We start from the raw sequence: 14,054 nt of genomic DNA, 5'->3' as shown, positions 1-14,054 counted from the left end.
GATCCCAGGATCCTGGGATCATGACCTGAGCCCAAGGCAGACACTTAACCGACTGAGCACCCAGGCACCCCTAGATGATCACTTCTTGAAGCAAGTTGTGAAAGGGATGGAGGGATGTGTAGTGGGGAAATACTGAACTCAGTAAGTATATAGGTAAGCCAACTTAAGTTTCCAAACCAGAACACTGGTATTATAGTGTCAGTTGCTTTTTTTTTTCTTCAGATGTAGTTAACATAACATTAGTTTCAGGTGTACTGCATAATGATTTCATGTTTGTATATATTGAGAAATGATCACCACAGTAAGTCTAGTTAACATCCATTGATCAATTTTTATATGTTTATAATAGCTTTATGTTCCAGTAAAAAAATTCCACTTGATTGTGGTGTATAAAAGGATTCTTTTTTTTTTTTTTTTAAGATTTTATTTATTGATTTGACAGAGAGAGACACAGCGAGAGAGGGAACACAAGCAGGGGGAGTGGGAGAGGGAGAAGCAGGCTTCCCGCTGAACAGGGAGCCTGATGTGGGGCTCGATCCCAGGACCCTGGGATCATGACCTGAGCCGAAGGCAGATGCTTAACGACTGAGCCACCCAGGCGCCCCAAGGATTCTTTTAATATGCTGCCTAATTCGGTTTGCTAGTGTTTTGTTGATTTTTGCATCTGTGTTCATCATGGAGGTTAGTCTATAATTTTCTTTTCTTACAGTGTCTTTGTCTGGCTTTGGTATCAGGGTAATGCTGGCCTCATAGGACGAGCTGGGAAGTGTTCCCTCCTTTTTTTTTTTTTTGGAAAAGCTTAAGAAGGATTAGTATTCTTCACATGTTTGCTAGAATTCACCTGTGAAGCTATCAGTTCTAGGGCTTTTTTTTGTTGGGAGAGTTTTGATTACTGACTCAATCTCCTTACTAGGTAGAAGTGTGTTCAGTTTTTCTATTTCTCTGTGATTTAGTTTTAGTAGGTTTTGTATTTCTAGGCATTTGTTAATTTCATCTAGGTTATCCAATTTGCTACTGTACAATTGTTCATAGTACTCTAATTCTTTTTATTTCTATAGAATTGGTAGTAATGTCTCCTCCCCACTTTAATTTCTGCTTTTAGTAATTTGTCTTTTTTCTTGAGTCTGTCTAGCTAAAGGTTTGTCAATTTTCTTGATCTTTTAGAAAAATCAACTCTTGGTTTTATTGATTTTTCTCTGTTCTTTTTTTTTCTCTGTTTCACTTACCTCTGCTCTAATCTTTATGATTTCTGCCCTTCTGCTAGTAGCTTTGGGTTTAGTTTGTTCTTGTTTTTCTGGTTTCTTAAGTGATAAAGTTAGGTTGTTGACTGGAGATCTTTCTTGTTTATAAAGGCAAGTGTTTATAGCTATAGATGTCCCCCTTAACATTGCTTTCACTGGATCCCATAAGTTTTGGTGTGTTGTGTTTTCATTTTATTTTTCTCTAAGTATTTCTTAATTTTCTTGTGAGTTCTTCTTTAATTAATTGATTTAAAAGTGTGTTGATTGGGGCACCTGGGTGGCTCAGTCAGTTAAGCATCTACCTTCGGCTCAGGTCATGAGTCTAGGGTCCTGGGATCGAGCCCCACATCAGGCTCCTTGCTCAGCGGGGAGCCTGCTTCTTCCTCTGCCTGGCGCTCCCCCTGCTTGTGCTCTCTTTCTCGCTCTGTCAAATAAATAAAATCTTAAAAAAAAAAAAATCTACTGAGACTTAATATGTGGTCTAACATACAGTCTAGTCTGGAAAATGTCCCAAATGTACTTGAGAAGATCTTGTATGTGGCTGTTGCTGGTGGGTGTTTGTACATCTCTTAGATCTAGTTGGTTTACTGTGCTAAGTCCTGTTTTCTTAAGTCTGGTTGTTTAATAACTATTGAGAGTAGAGTATTGATGTCTCTAACCATTATTGTAGAACTATTTCTCTCTTCAGTTCTGACAGTTTTTGTTTCATATATTTTGCTAGTCTATTAATAGGTGCACAAATGCTTATAATTGTTCTATTTTCTTGCTGTATTAAACCTTTTTTTTAATGTGTAATGTTCTTTGTCTTTTGTAACCTTTTTTCATTGAAGTATTTTGTTTTATATTAGTATAGGCACCCCTACTCTCCATCCTTTTTTGCTTTGAGTCTGTTTGTGTCTTTGTATCTCAAGTGAGTCTCTTGTAGACAACCTGTAGTTGGAGCTTCTGTTTTATCCATTCTGCCAAATCTCTTTTATTTTATTTTATTATTATTTTATTTATTTATTTATTTATTTTTTAAAGATTTTATTTATTTATTTGAGAGAGAATGAGAGACAGAGAGCACGAGAGGGAAGAGGGCAGAGGGAGAAGCAGACCCCCCGCTGAGCAGGGAGCCCGATGCGGGACTCGATCCTGGGACTCCAGGATCATGACCTGAGCTGAAGGCAGTCGCTTAACCAACTGAGCCACCCAGGCACCCTTTATTATTATTTTAAAAAATATTTTATTTATTTGACAGAGAGAGAGACAGCGAGAGAGGGAACATAAACAGGGGAGTGGGAGAGGGAGAAGCAGGCTTCCCACTGAGCAGGGAGCCCGATGCAGGGCTCTATCCCAGGACCCTGGGATCATGACCTGAGCTGAAGGCAGACGCTTAACGACTGAGCCACCCAGGCGCCCCCAATTCTTTTAATTGGAGGGTTTAATCCATTAATATTTAGGGTAATTACTGATAAGGATGAGTTAGATAGATGTCTTATAGGCTTTTTGTTCCTCATTTTCTGCTTTACTGTCTTTGTGTTTATTCACATATTTGTAGTGAAATGTTTAAACTTTCTCATTTCCTTTGTATATATTCTGTAGCTTTTCTTTTTTTAGTATATGTGCTGTCAAAGCGAGCACTATTCTACAGCTTTTGTGTGTGTGTGTGTGGTTACAATGGGAATTATGTTTAACATCCTAAAGTTATACTATTCTAAGTTGAATGTATATCAGGTTAACTTCACTTGATCTTAGCCAAAAGGCCAAGAAGCGATTATCAGGTTAACTTCAATAACATAAAAAACTCTGCTCCTTTACAATTCTGTCCCCATCCCTTTCAGTTGTTGATGTCACAAAATTTTGATTTAATTTTAATTTTCTCTATATGTAGTTGCTTCTGAATGTCCTTGTCTTTATTTTGTGTATTTTTATGTATGTATGTAAACAGGCCTGAATGGCCTTGTCTTTAGTGTCTGGTTCCCAAAGCCGGGGGGAGAGAAAAATGAAAGGGGGGGAAAGGGCTCCCTCCCTTTAAATGTCCCAAGTCACTTCAGCTGGGGGAGAGGGTCTCTGCAACCATGGGGGAGCAAAGCGACTGCCTCTTCTCTGTGTTTGCACCTTTGTGATAGGAAGGAGCAATCAGTGATGAGGGCACAGATTCCCAGTGTTTGGAGGACAGGGTCTTCTTTTGTCCACCCTGGCTCCTGCAAGATGTGTGCTAGTTGCTGCAGAAACATGCAGGTGGCTGGGTGTGGGGCTGGGCTAAGAGCTGAAACTGGTTGAAATTAACCTCAGTTGACTGGCCACGTCCTTCCCTGGAAGTTGGAATCCTTCAGTAGATTCCAGGTTTCCAAAATAGTGACATTAGATGGATTCTGCCAATGCCGCTGTTTCTCAGGTGGGGAGATAGATTCCTGGTGCTTCCTGCTCCACCAGCGTCCCAGAATCCTCCAAGCCATGTTAGGTCTTGTCCTTGTCTGTTCACCTTGCTCTCCACCACACTCTTCTGGAGGGGAGGAAGCATGTTGCTATCTTACCGCTGCTTCCCAGGGTCCATCTGAAGTGTTTGGCACTTGGGGTAAAGGCTCAGTTAACTGGCCTTACAATTCCAGTCTGTTCTCATCTCTTACAGTCCCACAGGGGCTGGTCGCAGGGACAGTCCTGGGCTGGGCTGTGATGCTCAGAAAGGAGAGAGAAGGGAGGACTGTACTGGGTTGGACAGTGTCCCCCTCACCCCCAATTCGTTTCCATCTGGAACCTGTGAATGGGACCTTTTTTGGAAACTGGGTCTGTGCAAGATGTAATGAATTAAAACGATGTCATACTAGGTTAGGGTGGATTGATGATTGGTGTCCTTAGCAGAAGGCCATGTGAAGATGGAAGCAGAGATTGGAGTGGTACATCTACAAGCCCAGGATTACTGGCAACCACCAGGAGCTGGAGGAGGCAAGGGAGGATTCTTCCTTTTTGCCCTGGAAGAAGCATGGCCCTACTGATGCCTGGATTTGGGACTTCTGGCTTCCAGAATTGTGAGAGAGTGAACTTCTGTTGTGGACTGGTTAGGGCAGCCGAGCGTACTAACAGAGGGGTGAGGATCGGGAGGCTGTGCCTCTTATTTTTAAGGCTGATCCACAAGACTACAGAATTCTTCACACTTTGTATTCCCAGCTCTGAAGGTGAGTAGGGTAGTGCCCCCCAGCAAGCCTCCACGTGAGCTAGGTTCTTTCTAAAGTGATGTTTGAAAGCTGGTTTTTAAGACAAAAGGCTGGTGAGTCCTTTAAAACTAACCTCACCCCTATAGGTGGCCACGTGTCTGTGGGTTTTCCGTGTCTGTATTGTGAGCAGCCTGAGAACAGAGCCCAGGTCCTGGCCCTTGTACTGCCCTCACTCCCAGACAGTTCCTGGGCATCTGCATGGGGCTGGGCCCGGTGCCCGGGACTGGGGTGTGGAGACAAAGCATGCCCTCGGGAAGCTCCATGAGCCCCCTGGAGCCAGGGGACATGCTGCCCCCCCCCCCCCCCCCATTTGTAGGGATGCTTATTTCTCCTGCTGTCTCCAGTTGACCAGTGAGGAAGCATGCTTAGAACTCAGGTCTTGCCCAAAGCTCCTCCAGCCCCAAGAGGACGTGCGGAAGCTAGAGGAGATGCTGTGGTAGCCTCTTTACCCAGTCACTCCAGTGGCTACTGACCCCAAGAACCTCAGTCTGCCCAACCGTAGAATGGGAGAGATGGTAGAAGCTGTCTTGTAGGATGTGTGGAAACTGCATGGCTGGTACGGAGGGAGGGCGTAGCAGGCAAGAGCTGCTCCTGCCGTCATCGTGGTTATTTGCTAAATTTATGAGTCCCCTGGAGAGCAGCCTTTATGGGTATTTATAGGACTCCCGTCTGTATTTGTATTACATATATTTGCATATGGGTTGATACCTGTTTCACACAGAGACGTATTTACCCTGAACAGACTTCAGTATTAGATATTGACAAGGATAGAGACATTTCTCCGTTGTGCTAATTTGAGTAACTTTGAAATTTTAATGGAAACTGCACTCGGGGCAGACGTCTTTATGCACCGTCTGTTCACTCCGTACCCGTGTTTGAGCCACCGTTGAGGGTAACAAAGTCTAAGATCAGCGAGCACGGCAAAGAAAGGTTACTGCCCTCAGGCACCTCCTTCCACCAGCGGCAACAAAGCAAGACCAAAGGTCTAACGTGGGCGGAGGGAAACCAGGCCAGGTCAGGGGCTGGACACACCAGAGGGTGAGGCTCCTGCAATCCTGTCCAGACATGAGAGCACGGGATAGGGCCCCTGCTCTCAGTTTTTAAAGAAAACAAATTCAAGGCTAATTAAGAGGCCTAGTTTTGTGTTTCCAGGCTCAAGGCCACAGGAATAGTCAGCAGTGGGAACCTGAGCTTAGCCTGGGATTTGGCCTTATTTTTCCTGTTTATAGAATTTTATGTTAAGGAGCCATCTGGTTGCTTCTCAGCTGCATAAATGCCCCATTGCACTGTGTCTGGTCATGGCCACATCCAGGCCAGGTGACTTGGCACCAGCTGGCAGCCCGCGGCTTTGTGGACCCGGCCCCCAGGCCCTGTCCTTCCAAGGCCTGCGGGTCCCGCCTGGTGCTGAAGGGCCGTCTGCTGGGAGGAGGTATCAATGCTGAGGGGCCAGCTTTCAGGGAGGGGCCTCCTCTTCCTTGAGCCCAGAAAGGCCTGGACTCTACTCAGGGGTGAGGTCAGGGAGCGGCCCTAAAGTAGGAAAGTGAAAGGAGTGGCCTCAGCGGCTGGGCGGCAGAGGTGCCCCTGGATCTCAGACCCCTGCGAAGGGATGAGGGAACGCGGCGGCCGGACACGTCGGGCAGCTGTCCCTGTTCTGGGTGCCTTGCCGAGGGTGGTTTCCGTCTTACACTCTGTCATACTGCCCCCGTCCTGTCACTCCTGCACTTGATGTTGGACATGTCCCACTGGCCTCTCTTTTCAGGCCTGTCTTGGGACGTGGGTCTGGAACAGCCTCTTCCTTTGCTAAGAGAGCCAGACTGACCATCCTAACGAGGGCTTTTCTTCTTTCTGGTCTTGTTCTTAACTTCTTGAGTGAAGCTGAAGGAAGTGAGAAAGAGAAGGCACTTAAAACTCGAGAGGGTGAGACTTCCAGAATGTGTTCTGGGTCACCTGGTTAGAGTGATGGAGGTCACCGCAGGTGCGTGGGGAGTTTGGGTGCGGGAGCCTTTGCCTCATGGGTTCGGGTGTTGGCCCAGGGGCCAAGGCGGGCCCCTGAGTTCCACCAATTATTTCTCTAAGATTTTATTTACTTATTGGTCAGAGAGAGAGGGAGAGCGAGCGAGCACACAAGCAAGGGGAGCGGCGGGCAGAGGGAGAAGCAGGCTCCCCTCGGAGCAGGGAGCCCGATGCGGGACTTGATCCCAGAACCCGGGGATGATGACCTGAGCTGAAGGCAGACGCTTAACCAAGTGAGCCACCCAGGCGCCCCCCACCAGTCTTGAAAATGGTCCAGTCGTGTGACTTCGGGGCATGTCTCCCATGGGCCGTGTCCATCGGTTGGAGGTGTTCTCTGCAAATCTGGAATCTACTGTGGGGTTCCAGGCTGCAGTCAGAAGGAATGAGGCAGGTCTGTGCTGCCGTGCGAGCAAGGTGAAGAGCACGCTGTCGTAGGCCCCATCTGTGCATGAAGACTGCCGCTGTGGATGCTCATACACATTCTGGAAAGATATGTGCCCAAATGGTGAAGAGGAAATGCCTCTGCAAAATGGCACTTGAGGTGGAGGGTCAGTGGGGAAAGAGGGATTTCAGTTCTCATGGCATTTCCTTCCGTATGTTTGAATTTGTGACAGCCGCGCACATTTTTTGCTTAAAGCAAAACGGGTCCTTTAGTAACGTGGCCTGGCGTCTCCTTCTGCTGTCCCTCCTCACACGCATGGGTGGGGGTAGGGGCTGTGAGCCGCGCAGGGTGGAGGCCAGCTCCCGCCTTCCCTGCGCGCCCTCCCGGTGGGTTCCCACCTGCAGGCTGCCCTGGCTCACCCTGCCCACCTCCTCTCACTGCGGGTGCGGCAGCGTTCTTTGAAGTACAACAGTAAGGCCAGACATAAAGCAGATTGTAATTTTAAGGACTTTTTTTTTTTTTTTTAAAGATTTTACTTATTTGACAGAGACACAGCGAGAGAGGGAACACAAGCAGGGGGAGTGGGAGAGGGAGAAGCAGGCTTCCCGCGGAGCAGGGAACCTGATGTGGGACTCGATCCCAGGACCCTGAGGTCATGACCTGAGCCAAAGGCAGATGCTTAACGACCGAGCCACCCAGGCGCCCCGGGACTTTTTTTTTTTAAGAAGTGATTGGGGTTGGGTGTATTCGTTTCCTACAGCTGCCATGACAAAGCACCATAAACGGGGCTTAGAACAGCAGTGGTGTCATCTTCCACACTTCTAGAGGCCAGAGCCTGAGCTGAAGGTGTCGGCGGGGCCGTGCTCCCTCTGAGGCTCTGGGGGCTTCTGGTGGCTTCTGCGCCCCTGACACATCTCTCTGCCCTGGGCCCCTCTCCTCACTCAACCTTGTGTCTGTGTCCACATTTCCTCCTTCTAAGCACAGGAGTCACTGGATCAGGGCCTGTTCTAATACGGAATGGCTTCCTCTTAACTAATTACATCTGCAAGGACCCTGCTTCTAAATAAAGTCCTATTCCAAGTCCCGGGGGTTAGGACACGCACGGCGTTGGGGGGACTAGCCGCTGCAATTTCTAGCCTTCCCATAAAGAAGCCTTTGGAGTTGCCACACTTAGTAATTTGATGATGTACTGTCTAAAATTGTGAACTTGCTTGTGAAAGCAGAATTTTAGATGAACTTTCAGACAGAACATTAGAAGCTGAAAAACCAGTGACTCACAGTTCTGAAGCTGACCTCTGAACGAGGTCATGCCACTCCATGCCACTTTTTCTCTTGCTTTATGAACAACTGTTTCTGACCTTGCTGCTTTTAATAAAATGAACTGTGCTTTTAAATCTTCCACTTAGGAAATTGAGAGACTTTCTGAGCAGCTAGAAGAAAAAGAGAAGGAGACGCAGCAGCTGATGAGCCAGCCGGAGCGCGAGCGAGAGCGGGAAGTGGCACTGCTGCGGAGGAGTGTGGCGGAGAAGGAACGGGCCCGGGCTGCCAGCGACATCCTGTGCCGCTCCTTGGCTGATGAGACCCATCAGCTGCGGAGGACTCTGGCCGCCACCGCCCACATGTGCCAGCATCTGGCCAAGTGTCTGGATGAACGACAGCGCGCTCAGGGGGACGCGGGGGAGAAGAGTCCGGAGGTAAGCCCCGCGCCTGTGTGCGCCGGGGACGGTGAAGGCCTCCCTGGGGCGGGAGGCCCTGCGTTGGGGCCGCACGATCCCGCTGCCGTCACAGGGGTCGGGGCGCCCAGAGCCACTTCTGTTCTCAGTGCGAGACCCAGCTGTTGTGGCAAAGCCCAGCCATCCAGGGGTTTCTTCTAGAATGACAGAACATGCAGAATGCGATAGGAAAGCAGGGGAGCCCATTGCCCCAGCCCCTCCCTCCTGACGGCCCTGTGCACTGTGGCCTCCTTGGCCTCACCCAGCTGAGCACCAGAGGGCAGAGCCGGGCTGGCAGGCCTGCTCCGAGCAAGTGCGAGCACTTCAGCGTTGGGCAGATGAGCAAACTGCCCCTCTCCGTGCCCCGTGTGCGGGGCCAGGCCCCAGCCCGCCACAAGGGCAGTGGGTACCGGCCTTCTGTGGCTCCGCGAGTCTGCGCGGAGCAGCGCCGCCCGGCCTGGGGCGGGGAGCAGGGTTCTTTCCAGGTGGCTCTCTGGAGCTGCCACCATGGTCATGTTGGAAACGCGCTCTGCGGTGTTCTGGGGGGTGCGGGGGGCACAGGTCGCCTGGCTCCTTAGCAGCCTCTTCACTGAGAGCCTGCGTGGGGAGAATGTCGATCTGAGACCCACCCGTTCCCGATGGAGGGATTCCATGAAAAGGGAACCTCAGAAAGAACACCCGTGTATTTCAGAAGCCAAAAGACGAGGGCTGTCTGGGAGGAAGCGGGTGGGCTCATTCGACTTTGAGTCACTGTGTCATTTCCTTATGGGGACTTGGAAGTGGCTGCGCAGGAGGGTTGGCCCGGGGCCGCTGTGGGGTCGGTGCAGCTCCTAAAGCAGCATCACTTCTCAGCCTGGGACTCGGCTGAGTCACCCGGGGCTTCCCGGCGCCTGCTCGGTGAGGACACCCACTTCCTTTATCGTTCAAGGGGAATTCTCAGAAACGATGTCACCAACATATAGCCCCCCGTTCTGTTAAATGCACTGAAGTTCTCGGATTCAGATGGACTTCTCATGAGACTTTTCACTTAGGTCTGCCCACCATTGTTAGGGTTGGTTTGGGATGTGGCTTCTCAGCATGAACACGGTGTGGGTCAGATCGCCACGTGTGGAACCACTGAGGTCGACCCTGACTCTGCAGACATGATGCTGTCATGGGCTTGGAGGAGGGGAGCTGGGTTCCGGGCCAGGCCTGCGCCAGGGGGCCCAGGCCGGAGCCTTCTCTGCGGCCCCACGGGGCTGAGCTGCCTGCCCTCCCGACTCCTCGTGATGATGGAGCATCTGAGGCCGGGGGACACCAGATGCACGACTGGATGCAACTCCATGGCGGCGGCCTGGGCGGGGCCAGAGCAAACCCCTCCCCCCTCCCCTCCAGCCTTTCGAGTCTCTGCTTTGCTTCCCTCCTGCATGCACGCCTGCCAGGGGACGCTTTGCTGGATGAGCGCCATCGGTGGCCTCAGTCTGCAGGTCTAGCTTCTTCCTCCCTTCTTGCTGCGTGTGTCATGTTCAGCGACACGGCGTCTTCCCTCTGTCCCTTCCTTCTGTAGCCAGAGTGTACAGGCGGGGCCGCCTCTGGACAGGCTGTTATTGAGAAGTTACGGGAAGAAAACCGACTGTTACGACAGAAGGTGACTCATGTGAGTATCTGTGCCATTTTGTTCAACGGCAGGGGAGGGTCCTACCCTCTCTGTGGTGCTCAGGGCTTGTGTCCCCCTCGGGCCACTTGGGTTGACACACACACAGCCCCCAGAGACCTGCCTTTCTGCCTGAGAGTGCAGAGAATGCGCCCTGTCCTGCTCTGTCCCCCAGGTCAACTCGTAGGTCGAGAAAGGAGGTGCAGGAGTTTCAGGTACAGCTTTTAAGGCAGGAGAATGGCACCGAGTCCACTTCGGTGGAAGCCAGTGGCCCGTGGATGTCCTCACGGCGCCTCGGGTGCATCTGGCAGTCTCAGTGTCCCCTCTGGACAGAGCAGGGTGAGGCAACGGCAGTGACGGGCAAGGACTCCGCAGCTGATTGCTGCTAACAGAGAGCTTCCTGGCCTCGGCCACCGTCACCCAGAGCTCTGTGGCTGCGTCCCCTCAGGTGGAAGACCTCAATGCCAAGTGGCAGCGTTACGACGCCAGCAGGGACGAGTATGTGAGGGGGCTCCACGCGCAGCTGCAGGGGCTGCAGGCCCCCCCTGAGCCTGAGAGGTCCTCCTGCCCCGAGCTGATGAGGAAGGAGATTTCCAGGCTCAACCGGCAGCTGGAGGAGAAGATAGGCGTGTGTGCGGCCGTGAGGCGGGAGCTGGCGGCCGTGAGGGGGGCCCACGACGCGGCGCTGGAGCGGGTGCAGATGCTGGAGCAGCAGGTGGCGCTTGGGGCTCCGGGCGGCCGTGGCGGGGAGTCTGCCTCCTTCCCGAGTGACAGCCGAGCGTCTCGCCTCCTTTCAGATTCTCGCTTACAAGGATGATTTCACCTCAGAAAGGGCAGACCGAGAACGGGCCCAGAGCAGGATTCAGGAGCTCGAGGAAGAGGTGGCTTCCTTGCGGCAACAGGCGTCCTGGACACAGGTAGGGTCCCAGGGCTTTGCTCCTCGTTTAGGCTCAGCGTTTCTCTCGTTTTTCTTTTCCTGAATTTTGAGTGTCGGCCCGAGACACTTGTCACGGCCCAAGCCCGTTGGCCCGCTTGGGTCAGAGCCGCCTTGCCTGGCGCCCGGGGCACGGTGGCGGGAGCCGTCTGTCGCAGTGGTGTGACAGAGGAGGTGGCTGTCCACGGGGCCCGTCCTGGGCTCCAGGCCCCCTACCAGGCCTTCCTGCCTACACGTCGCCTCCTTGCTGTGAGGCGGGGACCCTGGTTACCCCATTCCGCAGACCTGGACACCGAGGCCCCAGGTGTTCAGTGACGTCCCCCAACTCATGGTCCGTGTGTGGGGAGATGTGCCTTATGGGCCAGTGGGCCCTCCACCCCCCTGGGGAGGCCTGGCAGGTGTCAGAATTGACAAAGTCTCTCACTGCGGGACCCCTGGCACCCACCTGCCTCTTCCCCTCTCTGCCCTGCGGACACCCCAGGAAAGCTTAGTTTCTTTAGCCCCTCAGCAAGTACCCAGCACACCTCTGGCCCTGCAGGGAACCCTGGGCCCCTCAAAGAACTTCCGTTCGGACAGAGCCTGGGCAGTAGTGGGGCTCGACGTACCGGGCGGAGCAGGGACGCTGAGTGGACCTCGGAGCTGCCCCTTCGGGTTGGCTCCTGGGCCGGGGGAGCTGCCCGCGCTGCCCTGTGGTGTGGCCGCTGCGGTTGTCGGTGGCTTGTGCGTTCCCCGCTGCGGGAGGGGTGCAGGGAGTCATGGGGGACACACTCTCAGACTGAGTCCGTGGCCGTGGGCCTGGACGGAGCATTGTGGGGAAGTGGGTGGGGACCGTGGCTGGGGTCTGCCCCCCGCGAGTCTGCAGGCCAACGGGGAGATGCCAGAGGGCCTCACCAGCTCCGGCAGCCTTCTCGGCCTCCATCAGGAGTTCCTGCTTCTCTTCAGGCCCTGGGACTACAGGCTTTGGCTCAGGACCCTCCCACGTGGCCGGCGGGGACAGGGCGTCCTCCGGCACAGCTAGCTGCGTGTGGTCTTGCCGCGATGGGGCTTGGCCTGTGGGTTTTCTCGGGGAAGCATGTGCTCTTGGGTTGAAAGGCCGTTCAGGATGTGGTCCTCCGCAGCCTCTCCACGACTCAGGGCCAAGAGGAGTGACCAGAACCGGCTCCAGGTCTGCTGGAGCCTGAGCCTCTGTATCCGCCGCCGCCGCCGCCTGCGGCCCCTCGAGCGGTGGGCAGCACTCGCTCTGGTGCCCAGTGCCTGGATGGCCCTGGGGCAGGGTGCTGAAGGTGTGGCCAGTGAGCCGAAGTTCCTGAGCAGTAGTGAGGAGCGTGGCAGGCCACGGCTCACACACGACCGCTGTCTGGGGGACCCCTGCTGCCTCGGGGGGCTCCCAAGTGCCCCGGACCCTGGGCCTCGCAGAGACGGTGCAGAACGGGGCCGAGGCACAGGTTGCCCGGCTCTCCGCCCTGAGCTTTGCCAGCCCCCCTCCACTGAGGTGTCCGGGCAGGTCTCTAGGGCCGAGGGGCCGCTCAGGCCTTTCTGCCCAGGGGTGGGGGTGCGCCCCGCTCGACCCTGTCCCTCCCCGAGCACACGCAGCGGTGTCTGTGTGCCCGCTTCGCTTCTGTATGGAGCACTGCCGCGTTTGGGCTCTGGGCTACTCCAGGAAGCAGGGTGAGGGGGGTGAGTCTCACTCAAGGATAGAAGAAATCTCTCAAGTGATTTTGTGGTCTCCAGGGCAGCCCACGTAAACTGACCTTGGCCTTTTTTCCAGGACCGCCGCGAGCCAGGCTCCTGCCGGATTCACATGGGAAACAGAACCTCCAAGTACTTAGAGACGGATGCTTTGGAGCTCGTGGCACCCAGTGGCCGGAGGGCGGGGACTGGATCTCAGGGGCTGGACTCCCCCGCCGAGGGCAGAGCGACCCGGAGAGGGCAGGGGGACCTTCAGTGCCCTCACTGCCTGCGGTGCTTCGGTGACGAGCAAGGCGAGGAGCTCTTCAGGCATGTGGCTGAGTGCTGCCAGTGAGCCCCGTGGCCGGGAGAGGGAGAGTGTCCTCGAGGTCTGGGGCCCAGAACAGGCTGAGGGGGCTTCGGATCCTTCACCTTGGTCCTCCTTGGGCGATGGAACAGACCAGGTCAGAGGGAACCTCCCGTGGGGCATCTGCTCCTGGGAGGGAGTGTGGCCCCCCAGCTGCCAGGCTGAGAGGCTGGGAGCAACCGGGTGCAGGGATCCAGGCCAATAGCCCCCCGACCCCGGGCGTGCCGCAGCTGCTAGAAAAAGCAGGCTGCCTGTGGGGACCCACACGTGTGGGCCCCAGGGTGAAAGGCCTGCCTTGTTCTGTTGAGTAAGGACCAGGAGGTCTGCAGAACTGAGCGCTCTGGCAGCACCTGGGGGCCGGCCTCCGCCACCGCAGAGCCGTGTGTCTGCACTGAAATGTACCGCAGTAGCCTTTGGCACGTATCTGAAAGTCAAGAGACATTTCGCGTGCACTATTTTCATAATAAATGTACTTATTCTGGTGACCGCTCTGGGAATGCATCCTGGGGGCTTGGGTGCAGGAACCGGTAGTATTTCCAGTCGGGCCGGACTTAGACCAGCCAGTGAGGAGAAATACTCCCTTGTCTGCCACGCGCCAAGGGACCGAGATGGACTGGCTGGAGTCCAGCCAGGCCTGCCTGTCGGGGGGACCATGTGACCTGGCGCCCACCCAGCTTTGCCTTTGGGCAATTTCAGCCCCAGCCCAGGATGTGAAGTTGGGGCTGGAAACAAGGAGAGGAAGCAGGTGCCTGCTGAGAGCACAGCAGAGCCAGAGAGAGCAAGGTGTGGCTGCGGAGGGCCCGCCAGTAGAGCAGGGGACAGGAAGGAGAAGGCAGGAGGGGAGACTGAGGCGCTGTGCTAAGTGTTTGCCAGGGTCACTCATTTAACCCTTCTAGCAATTCCAGGA

At 54.0% G+C, this 14,054-nt stretch overlaps 2 protein-coding genes across 3 annotated transcripts in view; one reads left to right on the top strand and one right to left on the bottom strand.

The window, feature by feature from the left end:
• Positions 1–13,630, top strand: part of TNIP2 (TNFAIP3 interacting protein 2) — a 33,454-nt gene extending 19,824 nt beyond the window's left edge. The window contains exons 2-6 of one of the 2 annotated variants that reach the window (XM_045881609.3): positions 8,240–8,527; positions 10,092–10,181; positions 10,627–10,893; positions 10,976–11,095; positions 12,881–13,630. In XM_045881609.3, the coding sequence (XP_045737565.1) occupies positions 8,240–8,527; positions 10,092–10,181; positions 10,627–10,893; positions 10,976–11,095; positions 12,881–13,135 (1,020 nt within the window). In that variant the 3' untranslated portion in view covers positions 13,136–13,630. The remainder of the gene's footprint in view (positions 1–8,239; positions 8,528–10,091; positions 10,182–10,626; positions 10,894–10,975; positions 11,096–12,880) is intronic. The other variant, XM_045881610.3, reaches the window with a different exon arrangement.
• LOC123848764 (E3 ubiquitin-protein ligase RNF4) overlaps positions 1–14,054 on the bottom strand; it is a 253,677-nt gene that overhangs the window by 15,719 nt on the left and 223,904 nt on the right. The window lies entirely within an intron of this gene.

Source organism: Mirounga angustirostris, unplaced genomic scaffold, assembly GCF_029215605.1.
Source record: "Mirounga angustirostris isolate CCGP_5_RB_7025 unplaced genomic scaffold, mMirAng1.0.hap1 SCAF_2, whole genome shotgun sequence".
NCBI classification, from domain to species: domain Eukaryota; kingdom Metazoa; phylum Chordata; class Mammalia; order Carnivora; family Phocidae; genus Mirounga; species Mirounga angustirostris.
Note: the sequence above shows the minus strand (reverse complement) of the source record. Positions and strands in the feature narration are given on the sequence as shown.